The following is a 26,244-nucleotide window of genomic DNA, read 5'->3' as shown; positions in this document are numbered from 1 at the left end:
TATTAGACATCTCCTGCTGTTCGGAATTCGGACCTGACTTAGAACGCTACACCAAGAGCTTTTTGAGTGTGCTTCATGTTAGACGAAGTATACACCGCTGCAAATATGCCTTTTCGCGAACAGGTACATCACGAGCTCAATTAGATGAATACGTCAAAGACCTTTCTTAGCATGACCAGTACAAGATCTCATTTAGCACCTTCCCAGGTGGACACCACTATTGAGCTTACTACAGCACGATTATGGGTATTCTCAATGTAAGTAGTCCTTAAGTAGGCTAAATCAGCGCTTCTCAAACTGTGGTCCGTGGACCGGCACCGGTCCGCGGACATGCGGCTGGTATGGTCCGTCATACATAGTTGAGAAAAAAACCGGTCCGCAAGGTTAAAAAGTTTGAGAAGCGCTGGGCTAAATAAAGACTTTCCTCCATGTTCTTAAAGTATGCCCTGTTAAAGACGTCTCATTGTACACCTAGTCAAGACGTCTTACAATGATACATCCTAAATGTTTCTGAATACGTCGCTCTGTATAACGTCTCCATAACCTCCTACACAGCTTCAGAGTACCTTTTTATGTGGTCTTTGGGGCGTCTAAAACTCAACGTTTTTTTCTAGAGAATAGACCTCTTAAAACCGTATGTAATTATTTCGGCAAGGGATCTATAGGGAGCTAACAACTGGCTGGAAGGAAGAGATAGTCTGACGTCACGCAGCCCCTCACTGTTTTGGAATTGTTGCGCCTAGAATACTGTTTCCAACCATTAGGGGGGATGAAACTCCAGTAAGAGATAGAATTAAGGGTGTGACGTTTCAGGGTCAGAACTGTTAGCTCCCTATAGATTGATAATGGCATAAGTTCATAAGTTAGGTCCCATAAGTTTGTCACTGATTACTGAGAGTTTGTCATGAAGTGACGTGGGTGAAACATTGTGGATTCTCCTAAAGCGACGTCTGGTGAGATGCTGTCAAAGGCTTAGTACAGAATAAATAGGAAGATGGAAGTCCTGCAAAACCTAGTGTAGTCAGTTCTCGAACTAGCTCTCATTAAGTCTCAAACATTATGAAGTTTAGGTAGTGTCATACTTATGAAGTTTAGGTAGTGTCATACTTATGAAGTTTAGGTAGTGTCATACTTATGAAGTTTAGGTAGTGTCATACTTATGAAGTTTAGGTAGTGTCATACTTATGGAACATATGTTATAAATTTATGTAATGATTAAACAAAATAAAATAACAAAACTTTCGATTCTTTCGAAACACTTTATATAAGGTGTGAAAGTTAACCCTTAACGAAACATTAAATAGAATCCGCGGGTAACCACTAGGTAATGCTTTAGGGGTTCTTATGTGTCAGGTAAATTTACTACGTCCATTATGGCATTTTATCGGTAGATGTTTGTTACCAAAATTATATAGATATGAAAGCAAAAAAGTACACTTCGTGCATTGAAAATTGCTGGCGCCGTGTAATATGAGAAGCCCTAACTCCTTTATGCTGGAATAGTGTTGAGGGTCCCTCTGCGTATGATTACCTTTATCCCAGAATAGTGTCGACCCCCCACCCTCTGCGGAAGATTACCTTCCCGACCGTGGCACAGGGAACAAGCCGTGAACAAGCTCGTAAAGTACCAAAAATGAACGTTTGGATCGCCAGCATCATGTACTACTTTCTATAAACCTGCGCTGGGTTGCCACGGGTCAGGGAAAACCTGGAAGGTCAGGGAATTTAAAAATGGGCCGAACAGTCAGGGAATTTGATTTTAGTGGGTAAAATTTCTGGGGATAAGTCTTTATTGAAAGAGTAATGAAAGTCTCTCCCCATCCTCTCTTAACACAGAAAACTCTAGAGCAATCCTTAAAAATGCTGTCTAGAATTGTTTTTATAAAGTAAATGCTCTCTAAACAAATCTCTTAGACTGTTATTTATAGTTAAAATGTTTCTTAGTCATTTTGGTGCAACAAATACATTGGAAAACTTAATGTAGATCGAGTTTATTTAATTATAAGCGCTTAAAACGTGCTGTAAACATTCACACTTTCTGTGACGTCAAAAAGCTCTTCCCTGATTGATTAGTTCCTGTAGGTGGTACTTTGTGTCTCAGTTTAGTTTACATGCCGTCAACAACCAAAGGCAGGGAATTATTAATAAAGTGTGCTTTTTGTTTTTATATCTATATAATTTTGTTCAAGTAAGAACTTTTTTTAAAATGGACTGTACAGAAGGAATCATCAGGCGGGTGAAAGTGTCCGAGATGAGGCACGTGGTTCAAAGAAACTTAGTTTGTTTCATTTTGAAAACTTGCGCTGCAGGGAATTGGCGCTGATGTCTCGCGAAAAACACTGAGTACGTGTCCAGAAGGGAACTATGAAAATTTGTATAAAATTAACGGATAGTGGTTTTGGTAAGAATTGTTGATGATTTTCGTCTTGTTTTACTAAGCCATATCGATTTAACAAAATGTTCTTTGGCCATTTTTTCTCCCTTAAACCAGTATAAGAACCAAAATCTTTTCCCGGGGATAGATTTAATTTGGAATGGAGAACAGAGTAATCTGGACGCGGCGTCAAAGTCCTCGGGAAAGGGGGGGGGTATGAAAGAAAAGGCGGGTCATAGCGCATAGCGACAGAGGTAAAAAGGAATTACGTATCTTTCGCCGTACCCGTCAGTAACGTCATCCAAACGTGGCTTAACATGCTTCATTCAAACCTGGAAAAATCAGGGAAATAAATAGTTGACAAAAACCTCAAGGAAATTTCGAATTTTTTAGTAAAATTCAGGGAAAGTTGCGTCAATCAGGGACCGAGTAATTAAGCAAAATGTTCGTAAACATCCCCTCCATAGGATTAACATTACACTAAACTTTGGAGGCTCAGAACACTGGTTCTACTAGAGATACGGGGATGTCCTTTGATTATGTAATAGTCCTCTTTGCCCCCCCCCCCACCTCGTTCGTTAACATTTGCTCCATAGGATACTCCATATACGGGAAAACTCTGGGAAGTATATGGGGAAAAACCTGGAAATCTCAGGGAAAGTTGTATGAACCCTGTTTAGGTGAGCCAATAAGATAATTTAATCTTTTCTTTACATGTTGGAGGGAGGGGCTCTATACCGGGTTATGAGTCGGAGTGAAGTAAATACTAACCGTTATCCATTCCTACTTCTAAAATTAAATCTATCCCTGCTTTCCTAGAGGAAATTCACGACTTCTTTTTTTTTATTTTTTAGTTTTTTGTTCCACGATGGGGAGCTAGGACGTCTGGGCCGAAAGCTGATGTCTCCTACTTCGAAAGTATTAAATGGGAGAACATTGAATACAGGGTGGGCGATTGCGTTTACCTAATGTCAGATGTTTACACGTTTAACTATACGCCAGAACCTCCGAAGATTGAGAAGTTAAAGGATCTTTCGGTAATTACGCTATTTAATTTGTTTGCCTGGTCTAAGACACTTAAACAGCTGGGCCACGCGAACCTTTCCGAGAGTAGAATGATAGGGGGTGCGACCGAGTAAGAGCTTTTAAAAAATTTCGGCTTGGAGTGTCTAGCCGAGTCTTGATTGTCTCTAGCCTTTTCACTAGTCAAAATATATTCATCCGAGTAATGTTTCATCTTCAGATTAGTTATTCGTTTACAACTTCAAAAGCATCTTCGCGTTACTTCGCGTACATTTTTAGACTATTGTTGCCCCTAACTATTGTTGCCCCTCTAAAAAAGATAATAAATCTCAAACTGGTTGTGTTTCATTAGCTATAGCTCTAGGCTTGAGATATTTCGTTTTCCAAAACTCTACGTGCACCAGAAAGGCCTTGAACTTTGGCTTTTGAGTCTTATTCGAACCTAGGCTTAAGGAGTACTCGCGCAGGGTTATGCTATTGAATTAGCGCTGGCTTGACAGTAGCTTGAATTGCTCGATTCGGCTCGAGTGGAGTAGAATTAGCGCTGGCTCGACAGTAGCTCGATTCGGCTCGAGTGGAGTAGAATTAGCACTGGCTCGACAAAAGCTCGACTCGGCTCGAGTGGAGTAGAATTAGCGCTGGCTCGACAGTAGCTCGATTCGGCTCGAGTGGAGTAGAATTAGCGCTGGCTCGACAGTAGCTCGATTCGGCTCGAGTGGAGTAGAACTAGCGCTGGCTCGACAATAGTTCGAATCGACTCATGTAGAGTAGAAACACAGGGTTGCCACGGGTCAGGGAAAACCTGGAGAAGTCAGGGAATTTAAAAAAAAATCAGCAGTCAGGGAATTTGATTTTAGTGGGTAAAAGTTCTTGGTGATAAGTCTTTTTGAAAGAGTAATGAAAGTTTCTCCTCATCCTCTCTTAACACAGAAAACTCTAGAGCAATCCTTAAAAATGTCTAGAATGGTTTTTATAAAGTAAATACTCTCTCAAAAAATCTCTCAGACTGTTATTTATAGTTTTATATAAAAGGTATCTTAGTCATTTTGGTGCAACAAATACATTGGAAAACTTAATGTAGATAGAGTTTATTTAATTATAAGCTGTAAACATTCACACTTTCGGCCTAAAAAGGTATGGGGAAAAATCTCAGAAAAGGTGGGGGAAAACCTGGAAAATTAGTCAGGGAATTTGGTTCTCAAAATTCCATGGCAACCCTGAAACGGCACCGGCTTAGCTCGGGTTGAAAATAATAAGTCGAAAGCGTAATAATCCGAAGGTAAGGGGAGACTGAATGTTGATTTTTTTTTCACTGATTATTTACAACGGAACTTTGCCTGTCACGGCTTATAATGAAAAAAAATCGCTCTTCGTAATTAATGTAGAGGGCAGCACTCGGCTTGGCGTGGCACGAACCTGAACTGCTCGAGTCCTATTCGCTACGCTCGGACACTTGGCTAAATATAATTTTACTCTTTAAGGAAATTGACGAAGACAGGTACCCCGAGTATTACAGAAAGAGCTCCAAGGGCTCTAATTCGGAAAGCCAACAGCCATTCAAAATAGCTGTCATCGCGGAAATATTTGAGAAGGCAATTAAAAACGGCCGAGAAACTCTCCAAGCGAAAATGTTGAGAGTCAACAAATTCTATCGGTAAGTTATGGTTAAAGCTCAGCTAAACTTTTACTATGGTGTTTTGAAAATACTACTGGACAAAAAGTATCTGAAGTAAGGCGCCTAATCAGGGTTCGTACGGAACCTGGATAAGTCAGGGATTTAAAGAAATTTCAAATTAAAGGATTATACAGGACCAGATTAATCAAATTATAGGATAATGCAGGACCAGATTAATCAAATTATAGGATAATGCAGGACCAGATTAATCAAGTTATATGATTATACAGGACCAGATTAATCAAATTATAGGATTATACAGGACCAGATTATTCAAATTATAGGATTAAACAGGACCAGGTTAATCAAATTATAGGATTATACAAGACCAGATTAATCAAATTATAGTATTATACAACACCAGATTAATCAAATTATAGTATTATACAACACCAGATTAATCAAATTAAAGGATTATTCGGACCAGATTAATCAAATTATAGGATTATACAGGACCAGATTAATTAAATTATAGTATTACACAACACCAGATTAATCAAATTATACTATTATACAACACCAGATTAATCAAATTAATGGATTATTCGGACCAGATTAATCAAATTATACTATTATACAACACCAGATTAATCAAATTATAGGATTATACAGGACCAGATTAATTAAATTATAGGGTTATACAGGACTCATAAATGATTTGATTTAGAGTGTGGATAATTTTATTTTATTGAGAGCGTAAAACACTATAAATAAGCGTTACATCGCACCTAGATCTAAACAAATACTGAAGGTCTCACACAGACAGATTTAGATTTGCAGTGACTATTAATTAAATGAAACTGTAAGCAAAAAGAGACTTAAAAGTGAATGATAATGACTAAATCAAGCAATTTAAAAGGGTCGGGTAGGAAGAGATGTTTTGAGAGATGACAGATTTTCAAAACTCTTTTTTATAATTGAATATATTTTAAAGGTCTGTGCTATAATTGACTTCAATCTTTGGGCTTAGATATTTAAATGAAAGGTCAGACACGAAATTCAATTGCGTTATTTTGGAGTTCAGCTCAGAATGCAAAGTAATTCTTATCATTTCACATAAAAACCTTAAAAATCGTATAAATTCAAATTTTGAGAATTGAAGATAAAACTTCCTGAGCGAGCGAAGCGAGGTCCGCGATTTTTTGGTCTCACGAAATGAGATATCACTAATTCTGCGTTTAAAACATCATACAGCTGGGATCATAAACAATTACTTTGAAATCACAAAAATATAGGACTTTATTGGACGATTTGTGAAATTGTAGGGCACTTTATAAAATATAGGCAGAAGAAAATAGGGGAAGTACGTATTCTTAGCTATTTCGCGAGACGTCACTTTATCGGTTTTTTCGCGCCACTGAATATCCGCTTTTTTTGGCGGGAAACCGCGGATGAATACAAGAAACTATTTTCTTCGAAGGTTCGTCTGCTATTGTTGATCCTTCTGGTAGTGTCTTTATATTAGACTTCTTCAGTTTACTATGACCGAGGCTTAACGAGTCACTCGAATTTGGCGAAAAATCTGCTTGAATACCTTTAGTTTTGCCTTAATCTGGCTTTTCTTGTCACTAGTTTCCCGATATACTAAATTACACTGGACAGAACTATCCATTTTTAACTCTTAATTGAACGATAACTTTCAATATCAATCTACTGGGGCGAAAGAAGGACGGAAATCGTCGTCTATACTCTGTAGTTCGGTTTCTCACGGTATGGTGGCGCACCTTCAAAAATTTCTATCGGTTCTCTGCCTATCTCTGATTGGCCAATTTAAAGCGATAGCTTGTTTCTGGGCATAGCCGACTTGTATTAATAAAGGCCTATAGGTGATCCTCGGTTTTTTTTCTGATATTGGCAATGGCCGTAGTGATCTGCCGCCGCTAGATGTCGTTCTTAGGGGGAAAATTTTGTGGCGGGAACTTCAAAATGAATGAAAATGCCAATAGGAGAAAGCAGTGGAGAAAGCTTACTTTTTGCCTTGAGGTTGGGTTTTTTTTGAAATAAAGTAAGGCAGTTTGTTTTAGAAGTAATACATTTACTTGATAACAATATATTTGTCTTTATCTCATTTATAGTGCGTTTAGTAAAGTATTTTTTCTACTTTTCTATCACAGTACAATGTAATACTTTCAAAATAAGTGTTTTGATTAGTACCTAACATATGAAATTTTTTGAATCACATTACAACTTTGCGTATTTCCGGGGGATCATTAGGGTTTGACAAGCTTATCTAACATAATATCACATAAATGAATATATACAGTAGGATTCGGTCCAATGGGATAATACCGGGATTTCGTTTGGTATGTCAAACCATGCTTCGAGCAATGCTAAATTTGAGCCAGGTGTGAAAAGTGGGCTCTGGCATGAGTTAATATGTTAGCTCCCTATAAGTTACTCAGCCAATTCATTTTTATACTCCAGCGTTTTCTCCCGCGCCGCCGGCTTCCCAATTATATGCGACGCTCTGCGGCCACCACGTGAACGAAAATCTTATTTACTCTTCTTTCCGGTTTTTCTCCGGAAGCGCGCGTAGTGGAAGCTAGCCAATGATATCGGAGCTATTTAAGCAGCCGAATATTTCGCTCAGTAGCCTCGGTTAAAGGCCGGATTTTCTGCTAGAGGGATCTCCTGGTACAGAAAATGACTCGCGACCGAGTAAAAATAGAGAAGCGAGTCGTCTAAAAAATACGGTTCTCCTGGTACAGAAAATCGAGGGATAGGGGTTCTACCGGTGCAGAAAATTGAGATATGGTATAGTCACGTTAAAATTTTGGAACCCCCTTTTCGCCCCTAAACTTGGGCGCCCAATATTTCCTAAAGTACGGTTCTTCGGGACGGGTACAGAAACCCGAGCAATAAACATATACGTACACTTTGGAATTAATTTTCAAAGTAATCTGTTCAGCAGTCCTAAGTTTTGTGAGACCACTTCGCGAAGAACAAGAAAGTCAGTTGAAATTTTACCCGTGCCAAAGGTCTAAGAACAGAAAACCAGTAGAGTGCTACTAGGAATATTGTCATGACGTCACACCCTCTTATCTCCTACCTTGGCTTTGGCAACCATATTGGAAGTCATCAGCTTTGGCAATACAATTTAAGGCCCCAGAAATGACGTCACGTCACATGGCTTTTCTCTCGCACTGTAGCTCCCTATAGTCTATACGTTCATTACAAAAGATATACGGGGAAAAGTTGTCGAGGTAAAAAAGGAGGGTGACATTAATGGGTCAAAACAGTATCGGTACCGCCCGCGGGGGTTTAAAGTTATATGGCACGGTCGCTAATGGGTTTCTACAATTGTTCGTAGCGGGGACCCCAGAAATTTTGGGAGATGCTCTTTCAGTGCAATGACAAAAATCTTCTAGAAATACCACTAAATGGGTCCCGAGCTTGGCGCAGTCCTTGTTATATATACGGGATTTACGAGAGGTATTTCTGTGAGCGCTGCCATAACCTGTCGGCGGCCTTTAGTTAGTGGCTGACATTCCCTGTCGTCGAACGCGCTCCGTAGCCTTGGCAGAACAACTCTCCGAAAAGGGGGCGGCAACCTCTAAAGTCCCGTTATATTCTTAAAATTTACAACATTGATTTTACTACTTCTTCGAACTGGATATTTGGAAGGTAGATTTTTAACAGAAGTGAAACCTCGTGACTTGAAGAAGTTGGATAATTTTTCTATATTCTCGGGAGTATAGTGATGATTTTCACCTTTACTAGTACAACCCCCTCAGGGGTTGGGGAGTTTTAAGAGAATGTAGACACTAGAAAATTTGCTTACCCTTAGAGTCACATAATAGAGTATTTCTTTGGGATGTCCAAACGTTTCTAGGAACCATATAGCTCTCTGGGAGAGGGAGATTTTTAACAGTAAAACTAGAAGTTTTACCCAAATGTACGGCTTTAACGATATTGGTTCGAAATATTTTAGTAGTGCTCCATCGTTTCATTAGAAACTGTTTCGTATAAGACTTTGCCATGGAATGTTCATGAAACCAACTAACGCTAGATGGTTCAGAAAAAAACTACTTGCACGAATGTGCTAGTTCGGATGTTACTGAAACTCTTTCCCATTATTTTAAAACTGAGATGGAAAAATATGATTTTGAAAAATATGATTTTGAAAGAAAATACTCCGCTGAATCCAAATCTATAGCCGAACCCCTATCCCTCGATTTTCTGTACCAGGAGAACCGTATTTTTTAGACGACTCGCTTCTCTATTGTTACTCGGTAGGGCTGGGAGTATCGAAGATTTTTGGTATCGATACCGGTATCGAGTACTGAATATTGTATTCGATACCGGGTATCGGTATCGGAGAAAAAAATACTCGATACCCAAAGTATCGAGTACTTTTTTTTAAAGCGCCACCTATGATAGATTTTGCGTATTTAATTATAATAAGCTTTGTAATTAGTTTTTTTTCTCGGAAAACCATTGCTGCAATATTTTAACATTTAATTTAAATTTATTTAATCTAATTTTTAAGATGTGATTTTAATTTAGTTAGAGCTATTCACATAAATTTTCTGTACGCCTTTTAAGTTCGGTACGAAAGCTTGAATCCTTTGGAATATAATAGAATAGATTGCATCACACCTCAGAGTAAAATTTCTGGACATCATTTTGACTTTGGAAAATAATTTTTATAAAACAATATCCACTCTAGAAAGCTAGAATCCTTTTGAGTATAATAAAACACGTCGAAACGCGTCCAAGTTAAATTTCAGGTCGTTTGTATCAATAGGACGAAGGAACTGGCCAAAAAACATACCTCCTCCTATAGAACTTAATATTAATTTTCGGTTACTACGAATTTTCTTCAAAAGTCGCGCTTATATATGTAAATCCAACTCTTTGAACGGGATTCTATAGCACGAGCAGCTTGCGTCGTTTTGTGCGCGATCGAATGGGCTATGGTTGAAGAAGCTACGTCTGACGTCAGTCTACTCTAGGGATGGAGTATAGAGACTAAACTAGGTCGACGAGGGAAAAATTCACGTGTTAAAATATAAAGCAAATGATTGGCCGCAAGTTTCAAAAATAAACGTTCCTTCGATTCCAGGGGGAAAAGATAGGGGGATAAAGTACTCGATGCTTCGGATTTTTCGAAAGTACTCGATACCAGTATCGGATCCCAAAAACGGTACTCGATACCGGTATCGAAAGACTGAAGTACTCGATACCAAGTTGGCATCGAGTAGTATCGAACAGCCCTATTACTCGGTCGCGAGTCATTTTCTGTACCAGGAGAACCCTCTAGCAGAAAATCCGGCCTTTAAGAAAGCAGTTAAAGGGAGGGTGAAGTAGAAAATCAAGTGATTTTTTATTGATTCTTCTACTAATTATAAGACCAGTCTGCATAGTGAAACATTCAGGAAATACCAGCTCCGAATGATTTTAAAATTCAAATTAGGTTCAGATTTTAAGAATAATTTTAAAGAAGGTCCTCCGACCAATGGCGTAACGCCCTGCCTTTTTATTAACAAAATTCTCGTGGGAATTTCCATGCCGAATGAAATTTAGCGCGAGATTTGATAAAATTCGCGCGCGACGTGATAATCGTAGCGCGAGGCATGGAACGTTCCACGAGAATTTTGTTAATAAACTGACTCAAGCAGTGTTGCCACGGGTTTAAACGAAACTGTTAAGCCCTTCTTAAATTTAGAACAATAAACAATTACAGGGAAACTTGTAGTAAAAGGTCAGTTAAAACCTGGAAAAGTCAGGGAATCTGAAAATTTGTGTTAAAGCTGTGGTTTAGTTTAAAAAAATGCCACTAGATGCTCCCATAATCGAGGGGTGAAGTTGACAGGCTCTCTAAGCTCCGCCCTCATGGACTAGTTCTGATTGGCTCCTGGCAAGGTAAGAATTGTGTGTTGAAGATCAGTCAGAATGTTAGGAACATTAGCCGACATTTGCTGTAAGGAACACCATTGCACTTAACTTTTTAGCCCGAGTTGTTTTCGTTTTCTTCAGAAAGGCCTATCAGTGGAAATATATTTTTATGAACAATTTTCTTAATAGCCTCGTTGAAACTAATGTTAATAAGGGAATATTGGGGACAGTTCTCTACATTTTCTATCGAGGTATTGCGTGTGATAAAGGGTTAGTGTCAACGTAATTCTGTGGGAGTGCTGATAAAGTAATTAGGTTTTCAAATAAGAATTTTTCAATTTTTAATTGTAATTAACTCGCGTGACAACTTGATAAAAGTGTCGAACTTGTCGATATTATTTTTTGGATTTTCTTGAGTTGTAACGGGAATTTTAATTATGAACGTCAAAATTATAATTGACCCCTTAGCGCGAGCGAAATTCCGAGACCACCGCTACTTGTAGTACCCCCAACAGGCTGGCTATCTTCTACACACCAATTTAGCCTCGCCATAGGCGGGAACCAATCGGAACTCTCCCTCGAGGAGGTAGCTAAAACTACATTTGCGAGACAGTCAACTCCGTCCCTCGACTATGGTAGCGTCTAGTATCATTTGTTTAAAATAAACCACAGCCGAGTCCCGCTTTAAGAATGTCAAGATTCGAAATTGATCATGTGATAGATGAACAGAAGCGTCAAGATTGTCGATATATTTTAAATATTATTGTGTACAAGTTATCTCGCGAATGATAATTAAGAATAGCAAAATTGCAAATTAACCCCTTAGCGTGAGCGCAGGGTTGCCACGGGTCAGGGAAAACCTGGAAAAGTCAGGGAGTTTTATTTTAGTAGGTAAATTTTCTGGGTGATAAGTCTTTATTGAAAGAGTTATGAAAGTTTCTCCTCATCCTCTCTTAACACAGAAAATTGTTTTTATAAAGTAAATGTCTTTAAAAAAATCTCTTAGACTGTTAAGGCTCGTTTTCATAGGCGCGAGTTGCGTGAACATTTCGAGCGAAAGCGGAAACGTTCGAAAAAGTTACCGCGCGTATTCAAGCTCGCGAAGCCTGAGCGATTTCGAATTTTCTAGCTTCTATGAAAACGAGCCTTTATAGTAATAATGTTTCTTATTCATTTTGGTGCAACAAGTACATTGGAAGACTTAATGTAGATCGAGTTTATTTAATTATAAGCACTTAAAACGTGCTGTAAACATTCACACTTTCGGCCTTGAAAGGTCAGGGGAAAACTCAGAAAAAGGTCAGGGAAAACCTGGAAAAGTCAGGGAATTTGGTTCTGAAAACTCCATGGCAACCCTGGAGCGGAATCGCTAGAACACCGCTGCGTTTTGCGTAGAATTGCGTCTTGGCTCGCTATAACTTGACTGAAAAGCGAGGGGTCGGACGTTTTGGAAAAAGTGTACGGGATTTCGAAATCCAATTTGATTTCATCGGATTTCGTTTGATTTCATCGGATTTCGTTTGATTTCGTCGGATTTTTTTTGATTTCGTCGGATTTTGTTTGATTTCGTCGGATTTTTTTGATTTCGTCGGATTTTTTTGATTTCGTCGGATTTTTTTTGATTTCGTCGGATTTTTTTTGATTTCAGAATTCGATAAAATCCAATGGATTTCATCGAATTTTGAGATTTTTCCCGTGATTTCGTCGGATTTTGCTATTTTTACCGTGATTTCGTCGGATTTTTTTTTTGATTTCAGAATTCGATAAAATCCAATGGATTTCATCGAATTTTGAGATTTTTCCCGTGATTTCGTCGGATTTTGCTATTTTTACCGTGTTTTCGACGGATTTTGCGATATTTCCTTTGATTTATTTGAGTTTTGAGGTTTTTCGCGTGATTTCCTCGGATTTTGAGATTTTCCCGATGATTTCGTGATTTCTTTTGATCTTGGATTTCGTGAATTTTGTAATGGATTTCACGATTTCCTTACTGATTTTGTGATTTCGCTTCGAATTCGTGATTTCTTTGTTGATTTTGTGATTTCGTTGCTGATTTCGGATTTTTTATTTGATTTCGAAATCAGCCTTGATTTCGTATTTCTTAAATTGGATTTCACGGGTAGCGTACGGTATTTCATGAATGACCGACCCCTCGCTGAAAAGTGATAGAAATCCTCCTCGTAGTAACCATTGTATTTGTTTTTTTAGACCCGAAGACACTCATAAGGGGATGATGGGTGCTTATGAAAGCGATAACAATCTCCTTTATTGGAGTGATGAAGGTACGCTATTTTTATCTATTATTTTCAACATAATTTTCACGATTGAATTTGACGTTATCAATAATATTTGCAGAGACGACGGTAGATTTCAACTTAGTCGAAGGAAAATGTTACGTTGTCTTCGTCGACAATTTAAACGAGTCTATTGAAAGCTATACGAATGGTGGCCCTGACAGGTTCTACTTTGAACAGCAGTATGACTCGAAGAGTAAACAATTTAGCGAACCACCCAGTAAAGCCAAAAAATGGGTTCCAGAAAAAAAGTAAGAAAAATATTTCGCTTATCATTTTATGGAGACGTGCGCTATACTTTTTTTTTAAGCATACGAAAATATAGCCTTATCGAATACTCGTCGAATATTAGGCCTATTATTCGCGAATACTTGTCGAATATCAAGGCCTACTATTGGCAAATAACAGTACTAATATTAGTACCCATTTATTACAAAATATTTATTCGGAAATGAAAATGACTATGCTTTTAGCGAAAGTAATTTTTAGGTGTTAATATTTGACATTTTGTACGCATCTTGGTACTTAAAATAGTGGAGTTAGGCCTTGGCCCTTTGCGAAATTGGTTGTCGAATATTTATCGAATAGTAAAGTCAGTATTCGATATTCGTTCGAATAGTAAAAATGGGTAGAAACAAAATACCGAGACGGTTATTCGTCTCGATATTCGATCGAATTATTCGTTATAGACGAGTATTCGCCCACCCTTACTTTTTTAGACAGAGTGTTGACTCTGTCCTGGCTCTATCTCTGTTTCTGTCTAGTCTATTTTTATCTATCCTGTCTACGTTTTTGTGTCCAAATTTCTGATCTGTCTGACATCTTCTCTTCTGGTTTCTAAGGTAGGTCAGGTCAGGGATACTAGATGTTTTAAGGGGCAGCTCGAGCCTTTTCATTATTCACCTATTTCCCTTCGCGCCTGTGGCAGGGGGCTATTTTAACGAGCGCCGTCTTGTTTTCCCCCTTTCAAGGACAAATTGAAGTCGTATTCGGAGTATTCCTCCCCATTTTTTTGCGTCCCACCGGACCTAAGCCGTTCCACAGTTAGCGCGCCTATTCCCCCCCCATCATCCTTGATTTGAGCTTGAATGGTACTAAAAACTAGAAATCCTTTAGACCCTACTGTGTGTGACACGCCGATAACGCTTCTCAGGGTTCGTACGGAACCTGGAAAACCTGGATAAGTCAGGGATATGGAAAATAGGGGAAAAAGTCAGGGATTTTAACATCCTAAAAAGTCAGGGATATGTCAGGGATTTCGTTTGGTATATCAATCCATGCTTCGAGCAATGCTAAATATGAGCCAGGTGTAAAAGTGGGTTCTGGTAAATACCTTAAAATGGTCGGGGATATTGCGAAAATTTGGTCAGGGATAACCTGGAAAAGTCACGGATTTTCAATGTAAAAATATCTTACGAACCCTGCTTCTACATTTTCCTCATCTCGCTTAACATCTAGAATCCCTGTATTTCTACATGCATGTCTAGCAACAGTTATTCCTCTTGCACTGAGCGCGATTACAATCTCACGAGCGATTCAACAATAATAAATCTGTCTTACGATTGTCCCCGAGGCCACGTTATATAATCCGACAGAAAGTAGCAAAATTGTTCGTAGACTGCTTCGGAAATACTATACTCGTAATTTCTGGGGTAGTTTTTCATTCTGCCAATACCGAGGGGTCCGACATTTACACGAAATCCCGTACGCTTCTAGCAAAATCTTTCACGCAAAATCACGAAATCTTTGTCGAAATTACGAAATTAAAGAGGACATTCCGACATCTTCGGCGAAATCAAGGAAGAAATCACGAAATCTTCGTGAAATGGCGAAATCGAGGAAGAAATCACGAAATCTTGGCGAAATAAAAGAAGAAATCCTGATATCTTTGTCGAGATTACGAAATCAAAGAGGAAATTCCGACATGTTTGGCGAAATCAAGGAAGAAATCACGAAATCTTCGTGAAATGGCGAAATCGAGGAAGAAATCACGAAATCTTGGCGAAATAAAAGAAGAAATCCTGATATCTTTGTCGAGATTACGAAATCAAAGAAGAAATCCTGATATCTTTGTCGAGATTACGAAATCAAAGAGGAAATTCCAAAATCTTCGGTGAAATCGCGAAATCCCGTACGTTGTTTTTGGGAATGTCGGACCCCTCGGACAATATGGCAGCGTTTAGTGTGTGATGCATTCCGATCTATCTTTTTATACGCGTCAGTTGCGAGCGGATATCATGCCAATCACGTTTTAAATCAGAGAGCAATCTATCTAGATCGATAGTTTTTAGAATACTCCGAATCAATCATTTTGTAATTTCTCCATTTTACAGGTAAAAAGCTCCAGTAACCAAAATGGTGCGCTTGAATCGGGGAAGACTTCGCAGAAATCCATTAATTTCTATGAAGAGAAGGCATATCCTACTATTGCGGAGAAGTTAGTTACGCTTGACATTTTTTCTGGATGCGGAGGTAATTAACTTTTAGTAATCCTCACAGGCCCGTGGCCACGGGGGGGCACCAGGGGGGAAACGCCTTCTCAAAAAAATATCCTTCCCCTCAAATAATATTTAACTTTGCCCCTAAATGCGCCCTTAAAATTTTCAAAATGCCCCACTTCTATTTTGGTATACGCAAATATTAAAACTATTTAGTATTTATGTGATTTTTTTAACTCGAGGTCTTTATCCTTGAGATATATCTTTGATTCACTTAAATGTTTTTTCTTCACCCTTTATTTGAATCCCTGGTATACTAGAATTCTTAGCTTTATGTCTTCATCGTTAAGTTCCTGGTTTTGTCTTCCAAAATATTTTATTGTCAGGGTAACATTTGGAGCCTCAACAGCGACTCGCGAGGCTAGCTCTTCCCGCTCTACTCGCGTGTTTCACTTCAACGACTAGCTACGTCATATCGTGCTCACGTGAAACTTAACTTTGCAAGCCTACGAAAAAGATCTGACTAGAAATCTAGATTTAGAATTGTTTATTAACAAATTTAAACAGAAAAACCTCGTATAGGCATTCATTGTAAGTTTTCTTTTCAATATAAAAATATTGTTTCATTTTCAAATGTTAAACGAGAATCAATAACCCTGTGTTTCTACTCCACTCGAGCCGAGTCGAGCTCTTGTCGAGCCAGTGCTAATTCTACTCCACTCGAGCCGAGTCGAGCTCTTGTCGAGCCAGTGCTAATTCTACTCCACTCGAGCCGAGTCGAGCTCTTGTCGAGCCAGTGCTAATTCTACTCCACTCGAGCCGAGTCGAGCTCTTGTCGAGCCAGTGCTAATTCTACTCCACTCGAGCCGAGTCGAGCTCTTGTCGAGCCAGTGCTAATTCTACTCCACTCGAGCCGAGTCGAGCTCTTGTCGAGCCAGTGCTAATTCTACTCCACTCGAGCCGAGTCGAGCTCTTGTCGAGCCAGTGCTAATTCTACTCCACTCGAGCCGAGTCGAGCTCTTGTCGAGCCAGTGCTAATTCTACTCCACTCGAGCCGAGTCGAGCTCTTGTCGAGCCAGTGCTAATTCTACTCCACTCGAGCCGAGTCGAGCTCTTGTCGAGCCAGTGCTAATTCTACTCCACTCGAGCCGAGTCGAGCTCTTGTCGAGCCAGTGCTAATTCTACTCCACTCGAGCCGAGTCGAGCTCTTGTCGAGCCAGTGCTAATTCTACTCCACTCGAGCCGAGTCGAGCTCTTGTCGAGCCAGTGCTAATTCTACTCCACTCGAGCCGAGTCGAGCTCTTGTCGAGCCAGTGCTAATTCTACTCCACTCGAGCCGAGTCGAGCTCTTGTCGAGCCAGTGCTAATTCTACTCCACTCGAGCCGAGTCGAGCTCTTGTCGAGCCAGTGCTAATTCTACTCCACTCGAGCCGAGTCGAGCTCTTGTCGAGCCAGTGCTAATTCTACTCCACTCGAGCCGAGTCGAGCTCTTGTCGAGCCAGTGCTAATTCTACTCCACTCGAGCCGAGTCGAGCTCTTGTCGAGCCAGTGCTAATTCTACTCCACTCGAGCCGAGTCGAGCTCTTGTCGAGCCAGTGCTAATTCTACTCCACTCGAGCCGAGTCGAGCTCTTGTCGAGCCAGTGCTAATTCTACTCCACTCGAGCCGAGTCGAGCTCTTGTCGAGCCAGTGCTAATTCTACTCCACTCGAGCCGAGTCGAGCTCTTGTCGAGCCAGTGCTAATTCTACTCCACTCGAGCCGAGTCGAGCTCTTGTCGAGCCAGTGCTAATTCTACTCCACTCGAGCCGAGTCGAGCTCTTGTCGAGCCAGTGCTAATTCTACTCCACTCGAGCCGAGTCGAGCTCTTGTCGAGCCAGTGCTAATTCTACTCCACTCGAGCCGAGTCGAGCTCTTGTCGAGCCAGTGCTAATTCTACTCCACTCGAGCCGAGTCGAGCTCTTGTCGAGCCAGTGCTAATTCTACTCCACTCGAGCCGAGTCGAGCTCTTGTCGAGCCAGTGCTAATTCTACTCCACTCGAGCCGAGTCGAGCTCTTGTCGAGCCAGTGCTAATTCTACTCCACTCGAGCCGAGTCGAGCTCTTGTCGAGCCAGTGCTAATTCTACTCCACTCGAGCCGAGTCGAGCTCTTGTCGAGCCAGTGCTAATTCTACTCCACTCGAGCCGAGTCGAGCTCTTGTCGAGCCAGTGCTAATTCTACTCCACTCGAGCCGAGTCGAGCTCTTGTCGAGCCAGTGCTAATTCTACTCCACTCGAGCCGAGTCGAGCTCTTGTCGACCCAGTGCTAATTCTACTCCACTCGAGCCGAGTCGAGCTCTTGTCGAGCCAGTGCTAATTCTACTCCACTCGAGCCGAGTCGAGCTCTTGTCGAGCCAGTGCTAATTCTACTCCACTCGAGCCGAGTCGAGCTCTTGTCGAGCCAGTGCTAATTCTACTCCACTCGAGCCGAGTCGAGCTCTTGTCGAGCCAGTGCTAATTCTACTCCACTCGAGCCGAGTCGAGCTCTTGTCGAGCCAGTGCTAATTCTACTCCACTCGAGCCGAGTCGAGCTCTTGTCGAGCCAGTGCTAATTCTACTCCACTCGAGCCGAGTCGAGCTCTTGTCGAGCCAGTGCTAATTCTACTCCACTCGAGCCGAGTCGAGCTCTTGTCGAGCCAGTGCTAATTCTACTCCACTCGAGCCGAGTCGAGCTCTTGTCGAGCCAGTGCTAATTCTACTCCACTCGAGCCGAGTCGAGCTCTTGTCGAGCCAGTGCTAATTCTACTCCACTCGAGCCGAGTCGAGCTCTTGTCGAGCCAGTGCTAATTCTACTCCACTCGAGCCGAGTCGAGCTCTTGTCGAGCCAGTGCTAATTCTACTCCACTCGAGCCGAGTCGAGCTCTTGTCGAGCCAGTGCTAATTCTACTCCACTCGAGCCGAGTCGAGCTCTTGTCGAGCCAGTGCTAATTCTACTCCACTCGAGCCGAGTCGAGCTCTTGTCGAGCCAGTGCTAATTCTACTCCACTCGAGCCGAGTCGAGCTCTTGTCGAGCCAGCGCTAATTCTACTCCACTCGAGCCGAGTCGAGCTCTTGTCGAGCCAGCGCTAATTCTACTCCACTCGAGCCGAGTCAAGCAGGGAAAACCTGGAAAAGTCTGGGAATTTTAAAAATTTCAGCAAAGTCAGGGAATTTTATTTTAATGGGTAAAATTTCTGGAGATAAGTATTGAAAGAGTAATGAAAGTTTCTCCTCGCATCATCTCTTATCACAGAAAACTCTAGAGCAATCCTTAAAAATGTCTAGAATTGTTTCTATAAAGTAAATACCTTTAGAAAATCTCTTAAGAGTGAAAATGTTTCTTATTCATTTTGGTGCAACAAATACATTGGAAAACTTAATGTAGATCGAGTTTGTCATGCCCCCTTATTGAAAGCCACTGCCCCCTTATTGAATGCCACTGCCCCCTTATTGAAAGCCACTGCCCCCTTATTGAAAGCCACTGCCCCCTTATTGAAAGCCACTGCCCCCTTATTGAAGGCCACTGCCCCCTCAACGAAACCTTTCTGGCTACGGGCCTGAATCCTCAAACAGGGGCGTTAAAAATCTATATTGCAGTATGCCATGTATAGTAATTAACGTGCATTTATAGGACTGACTGAAGGTCTTCATCAAGCTGGCATTGCTGAAGCTAAATGGGCAATAGAAAAAGACGAAATGGCTGCCAACGCTTTTAAAGCTAATTTTCCCAACTGTAACGTCTTCACGGAAGACTGCAATCACTTACTTAAGGCTATTCTGGATGTATGTCTTCTTACGGGGTTCGTACACGATCTGGAAAAGTCAGAGAAATTTAAAATGGGCCTAAAATGTCAGGGAAATTTAAAATGGGCCTAAAATGTCAGGGAAATTTAAAATGGGCCTAAAATGTCAGGGAAATTTAAAATGGGCCTGAAAATATATATTGGATGGAAATTTGAACTCTGGATAACAGTATCAGGGTGACCTGAAAATGTGTTGTCTGAGATTTGACCACAGCCTCAAATTAGCTCCGGTTATTTATGGTTTACTTAAGTTAAATTAAATTTAACGAATTAATTGGCTAATTTTTATAACAATAACAACCCGTGCAAAAATGATTAGAGTGAATTTAGATTTGTTTTCAAATATGTTCGCCATGTACGTTATTGCAAAAGGTCAGGGAAATTTGTGGAATTTAGCCAGGGAAAACCTGGAAAAGTCAGGGAATTTCATTCCAAAAGTTTTGTACGAACCCTGTCTTAGTTCAGCAACTAAATGTAACCTTACTAATATCCTAAGTGTTTAATTTCAGGGCCAGAAAGTAGATAAGATGGGCCGTAGTTTGCCATCTAAAGGAGAGGTTCAACTACTCTGCGGGGGCCCCCCATGTCAAGGCTTCAGTGGCCTAAATCGATTTAACTCGGGACAATATTCCCGTTTTAAGGTGAGTAAATGATGAAAGTGCCGTAACTTTTTTTGGTTTTGGTAATTAAATGAAATCATACTCATTCAGGGAGCCCGGCGGTCCAATCATTCCTATAAAATACTATATTTTTGAACCAGTCCTATATTATCCTATAATTTCGTGAAAAGTCCTATAGTATCCTATATTTTTCACTTGCTCCAAGTTTTCGTATAGTTTAGCAGCAAAATCATCAAAATTTAGCTGTTTTATCGAGATCACATTTGAATAGACACCGAAATTGCTTCAAAGGCTCGCTTAGGATTTTTTATATATTATATTTTAATTAAGTTCCTCTGAATTTTCAAAGGAAAATCCAATTGATTCCCCCCCCCCCACCCTTTTTTGAGATTTTTCAACATAGTTTAAGCCCCAAAATTGTATTATATATGAGCATTTTAGTCCTATAAAAACACGTGTTTTTTTTTCTCCTATAAAATCCTATAATACCGGGAAAAAATTCCTATTTTTCCTATAAATTTCTGACTGGCCTCCCTGCTCATTAACTACATAATAGACATTAGATTGTTAGATGGGTTCCTTCCATGAGTATGACACTACCTATACCTCGTAATGCTAGAGACAGCTCGAGCTAGTTCGAGAACGCATTAAAGGGAGGGTGAAGTGGAAAATCAAGTGATTTGTTTTTTTCGATTCTTCTACTAATTATAAGACCTTGTAACGGAATCGACGTCCGTTAACAAGGCGTTCAGTCAATCCTTATAAAGGAGGACCGTAGTCACAACGCTAAGTGTTAAAAACATATTAACCAGGTTCTTTCTTGGATGTGCCGCTTTCGGAGGTCCTTGGTTGGAGACTAACTTTTAACCTTATTTTAAATTAGAAGACATTGCGATAGATAAAAAACTCTTTGAACTTTTATTAACATAAATTAAACATAAATCATAAAAGAAGTGTCTGAACCACGCTGTTCAGCAACGGTGACGACTACATTTTAACTGACTGTGAATGCGACTGCGTTGAGATAATAGAAAATTTCTCTTTATTCCTGGGATGCTAACTCCTTTCCGCAAAAGGGGGAAGGGTGGCAACCGGAAATAGCTAGATGTGTGGGGTCGAGGTAGTTACAAGACGGCAGTGGACTGAGCATAAACCAGAGGTTTAAAATTTTAGGCTTCCGTACACTGTCGTCTGCAACAGTAGCCCTAAACCGTTGCAACCTATCTGCGTAGTGAAACGTCCAGAAAATATCTCCGAATGATTTTAAAATTCAAATTAGATTGAGATTTTATGGATATTTGAAATAAGGACCTCTGACCAATCGCGTAACACTCTGCCTTCTTGTTAACAAAATTCTCGTGGCACGATCCATGCCGACTGAAATTTAGAGCGAGATTTTGTTAACAGGAAGGCAGGGCGTTACGCGATTGGTCGGAGGTCCTTTTTTCAAATTATCCTTAAAATCTGAATCTCATTTGAATTTTAAAATCATTCGGAGATATTTCCTGAATGTTTCACTTCGCAGAATGGCCTTATAATTAGAAGAATCGATAAAAAATCACTACATTTTCCACTTCACCCTCCCTTTAAGCGAGAATTGACTACAATCGGTGGTTAATTTTGCAGTCCATGTAGTCTGTACTTAGCCTTGGACAGCTTCTCACCAGGTTTCGCTTTACCCAGAATCATAAGTCTATTATGTAAGGTCCCCATAATTCAGAAACAAAGTCAATTTAAGTCATTAGCAAGTGCCCCTAATGAAGGAATCAGGTAAGGGAATTTCATCGCCCCCTGTCGGACTCGGGAGGTACCACAAAGCGGAGCTGACGTAATCGAATTTCGTATTGGGCATGTCTTAGTCTAAAAGAATGAATCGTAGGCAGGTTTAAAATTGGCGGCGGCCACTAAACGGTACCCGCCGCCATTCCCCAATTGGTGAAAAAGTTGAAAGTCCTATCCTAACTTCCGGTATAAGCAAACAGCCTAGGAATTATAGAAGGCGCTTTTATCGTACCCGCCAAATTTTCAAAATGTTGATACGAGTACAATGCCGGTGGTATAGGACCTAATTGTGGACTCATACTTATGGGGACCTTACATACTAGACTTATGTCAGAATCTATCACCTACGTCAGTCACTTTAAGACAAACTTATGGCCAACATATCTTACGAACTTATGCTAATAGACATAACGGAAATTGTCGATGTGCGTAGTTAATTCAGGTTTGGAGGATTGATACTATTTGAACCAGGGAGGCCAGGCTACTTGGCGGACATAATGTAGTAACAAGTAGCCTCGCCTCCTGCCGTGTAATTTGTATCAATCCTCATCGTCTGGTTTCCTTTCCTGTTAAAGTATGTTTAAAACAAGTTGGGAAAACCAAAATATTACCTCTCCGAGTTAAGACGACTACTTACAAACTTATTTACCCAGATATGGAAAGGTTTCTTAAGTTAAAATTTATGAAATATTAAAGCCGTATACAAAGCATAGCAAATATACTGTAAATCAGACGACATTTTACATCCAATAATGATTTACTTGTACACATTAAAATCATCCGATGGGGGAGAAACGGGAAATGAAGAGATGAAACTTTGGAGGGATACTACCTTTACGTGTTAGTAAAGGCCCAATTTTCTACTCCTCAACTGTATGCCCTCTATGTTCAAAGCCATATTCACAACAGGGTTGCCATATAAACACTATCCTCTCGTTTCACCTCAACGATTATCTTAGTTTGTCAACGTTACATAACACCAAAACTTATTTGTGGCTACACACACTGAAAGTAAATGCGTACCATAAAAAGCATGAAAACACGAAGCTATTATCCGATTACGATCAGACCTTTCACTGGTCTGGGCTGCGTTCAGCAGAGCTCACCAAAAAAGCCAGCGGATTTTGGAAATGTTTACCGGTGAGCTCTGTCGTCATAGCTTTTCTCCGGTCATCGGCGTTTTATAAATGACGCTAGCGCAATAAAGCGTGCAAGGTACCAAGGCTTAACAAAAATTGTATGATAACATATTTATAGAGATAGATAACAACTTTTTTAATTAAAATTAGAAACTAGCATATCTCTCAAAATTCTCGCGTGATCAACTGGTTTCACGCCAATTAAATAGCTATAGTCCCATAGAGCTATTTGTATTAATTCATCCATGGTTTTTTCGCCAAGCTGAGAACTACACAGTTTACGTCACGTTATCCAAAAAGCAGACTATTTTCTTTGAAGACCGCGCTAGCTCAGCGCTAAGCACCGTGACGTCAAAATTCAAAAACACAAACCCGTTATGTAAGACACTGCTAACAGTGCTGGGCTCTGCTGAACGCGGCACAGATTTAAGCTTAATTATTTAAAAGTGTACTTAACTTTCGGCTCACTCTGAACCGTTAATGTCTCTGCATTACAGAAACGAAATCCAAACCCAAGCGTTTACTTTTTGGTTCACTAGGCCTATTGACAAATAAAAGTTCATTTGACCAACATAGTAGCGTTGTCCTTGTATTCACTTTAGAAAGGGTTATGCTATAAACAGATGTAGTATAGCTTAGGTAATATATAAACATCCATTTTAAATAATAATATTAAAAAACATTTTTGGAATATCAAAATGAAATAGAGCTTTAAAGCTACAAAAGTACTAAATGCATCATAATTACGAAAAATATTTCCACATATTCACTTTATATTAAGGATAAAGGGAATATTATGGTTCTGTAGGATTTCTTTACACATCAAAACAAAACGAACTTCTAACGCAGCGCACTACTGTAACAACGGACGGACACACACAGACAAAAACATGGGCTGCTTTTTAACTCTTTCCGTATTAATTTTGAATTGAGAAACAAGATTATCTTAAATATTAAAATAAATATAATTAATATTTAATATTTTCTTCGTTAGTTATTCGCCTTATTGAACGTTACATCGTTTTTAAAAAGAACAATTAAACATTCTTGAGAGACTTGACTAATATTGGCGTTTGAAATGAAGCATACGCCGGTTGCTTCGCTTTACTCAAATAGGTAGTATATAAAGGTGTCGAACTACAGCTAAAAGCAAGAACAACCGCAATTGCGAAAACCTATCGTGGACAACCCACCCTAGGGAGGCTAGTCGTTTCTCGTAACCCTAGCTGATCGCCGCGAATGTCTTAAACCCAACGATGACGATGGAGTAGAAGCCAGGTGTGCAGACTGGTGTCCATGTGGGATGGACAAAAACAAAGACCAGAAGATGGTGGTGTAGAAACCAGGTGTACAGACTGGTGTCCATGTGGGATGGACAAAAACAAAGACCAGAAGATGGTGGTGTAGAAACCAGGTGTACAGACTGGTGTCCATGTGGGATGGACAAAAACAAAGACCAGAAGATGGTGGTGTTAGAAGCCAGTATGTACAGACTGGTGACCAAGTGGAATGGACCAAAACAAAGACCAGAAGATGGTGGTGATTAGAAGCCAGTATGTACAGACTGGTGTCCAAGTGGAATGGACGAAGGTCAGAAGATGGTGGTGATTAGAAGCCAGTATGTACAGACTGGTGTCCAAGTGGAATGGACGAAGGCCAGAAGATGGTGGTGATTAGAAGCCAGTATGTTCAGACTGGTGTCCATGTGGGACGGACAAAAACCAGAAGATAGTGGTGTGAGAATAGACCTTTTCACACTTAGAGCGAGGGTGAAAGGGGGGTAAAATTCTCGAGAGGTGAGCATGCGCAGAAAGAATGTTTGTTGCCAGTCGTTTTTATATAACCATTGCTTTTACCTTACTAGTTAGGCATTCGAGTTTATTTTTATAAAACAGTGTTGTATTAATGGTTGTAAAAGTATAAATAAAACTTCCTAGGTGAAATTTTATCTAATTCAATTGATAAGACGTAAAATTGGGGTAGTTTATAATATTCTACAGACCAAATTGGGTGCCAAGGCTTACGAGCGTAACGCAGCGCTTTTGGGGCCGGGCACGGCACGGCATCGGCGATGTCCGCCGATGAAGCGTCGATCCCAATCCCATACGGTCGCCGAGGCTTAGTGAATTTTAACCAACTATTATCATATCACCGTTTCCATTAGAACATAAAAACTGTTTGTTTCTTAACATGGTTTTAATTTTACTCTCTCGGTTTAAATACTAAGCATTTTATTTTAATATTAAATCACAAAATATTCTAAAACACGTCCATCTTAGTTTATTTTACGCGTTAACTCCATAGAAGCGTAAAACTCATGGCAACAAACTTGCAACTGCTCATGCGCGGCCATAAGTGTGAAAAGGTCTATTCAAAAAGAGGAGCCATTTCCGTGACTGTGAAAGCAGTTTGGAAATGGCGAACACGTTTGCTCCGATTTGGAAACTGCGAACGCGGTCACGTGGGTGTTACAACAGACACACACGATCGTTACAGAACCTCTCCGTGACATACGTCACTCGGAGAGGTAAAAATCGTTAGGCTTATTTGCTATTGTTTAGAACGTCACGTTTTTTGTCATAACTTTTGATTATATGAACCGATTTACAATTTGAAAACAGTTTCGGATTCTACGTGACAAGACGCGTGCAACGATAGCATTGTTGATCCATATGAAGCATTATTTCTTAACGTCATTATCGGGGGGTTTTACTATTTCCGCTTTGGCTAACGCCCTATTAGTGCCATAGTGTCATTTTTACTTTAAAATAATCTTGAGAAGTGAACCTATTTAGAAAGTCCTATTTTGTTTCTCTAGCTCAAATAGGAACAAAATGGCAGCCAAATGAAGATGTCCAGAAACTTTTGTCCGGGACTGTACATCAAACGATGAGGCTAAAAACGACGATATTTGAAATATGGAAGAAAAATATTTGTTTCAGACCAACAGCTTCCTTTATGTACAACCCCAATACTGCCACGGGTGATGTCATTCTAAATTATACAGGGTGTAAATAAATGTTTAGAATTCATGTTTTATTGTATGCAAGTGACAACGAGCGACAAGGTACAAAAAGAATACTGAATAATATGCCTGAATGAAACAAAATATTTTAAAGCACAGTCCTACGATTAGTCTTAGAACCTGGGAATCAAATTGCAACCTCTAAACTGTTTGGCAAACAGCTCAACGTAAATATTCGAAGTGTCTAGTCTACGATTGTGGTTGAGGCACTCTTCCA

At 40.1% G+C, this 26,244-nt stretch overlaps 3 protein-coding genes across 3 annotated transcripts in view; 2 read left to right on the top strand and 1 right to left on the bottom strand.

Annotated features, from left to right (window-relative positions):
• Positions 1-5,149, top strand: part of LOC149650492 (DNA (cytosine-5)-methyltransferase 1.S-like) — a 120,572-nt gene extending 115,423 nt beyond the window's left edge. The window contains exons 3-4 of the mRNA XM_089849302.1: positions 3,229-3,411; positions 4,879-5,149. Of these exons, the coding sequence (XP_089705428.1) occupies positions 3,343-3,411; positions 4,879-5,055 (246 nt within the window). The 5' untranslated portion in view covers positions 3,229-3,342 and the 3' untranslated portion in view covers positions 5,056-5,149. The remainder of the gene's footprint in view (positions 1-3,228; positions 3,412-4,878) is intronic.
• LOC149650483 (protein regulator of cytokinesis 1-like) overlaps positions 1-26,244 on the bottom strand; it is a 144,556-nt gene that overhangs the window by 75,066 nt on the left and 43,246 nt on the right. The window lies entirely within an intron of this gene.
• LOC149650485 (DNA (cytosine-5)-methyltransferase 1.S-like) overlaps positions 1-26,244 on the top strand; it is a 179,041-nt gene that overhangs the window by 128,103 nt on the left and 24,694 nt on the right. The window lies entirely within an intron of this gene.

This window comes from Phalangium opilio, unplaced genomic scaffold (assembly GCF_054372755.1).
Source record: "Phalangium opilio isolate 3A_F unplaced genomic scaffold, DU_Popi_V2 ptg000087l_1, whole genome shotgun sequence".
NCBI lineage: Eukaryota > Metazoa > Arthropoda > Arachnida > Opiliones > Phalangiidae > Phalangium > Phalangium opilio.
Note: the sequence above shows the minus strand (reverse complement) of the source record. Positions and strands in the feature narration are given on the sequence as shown.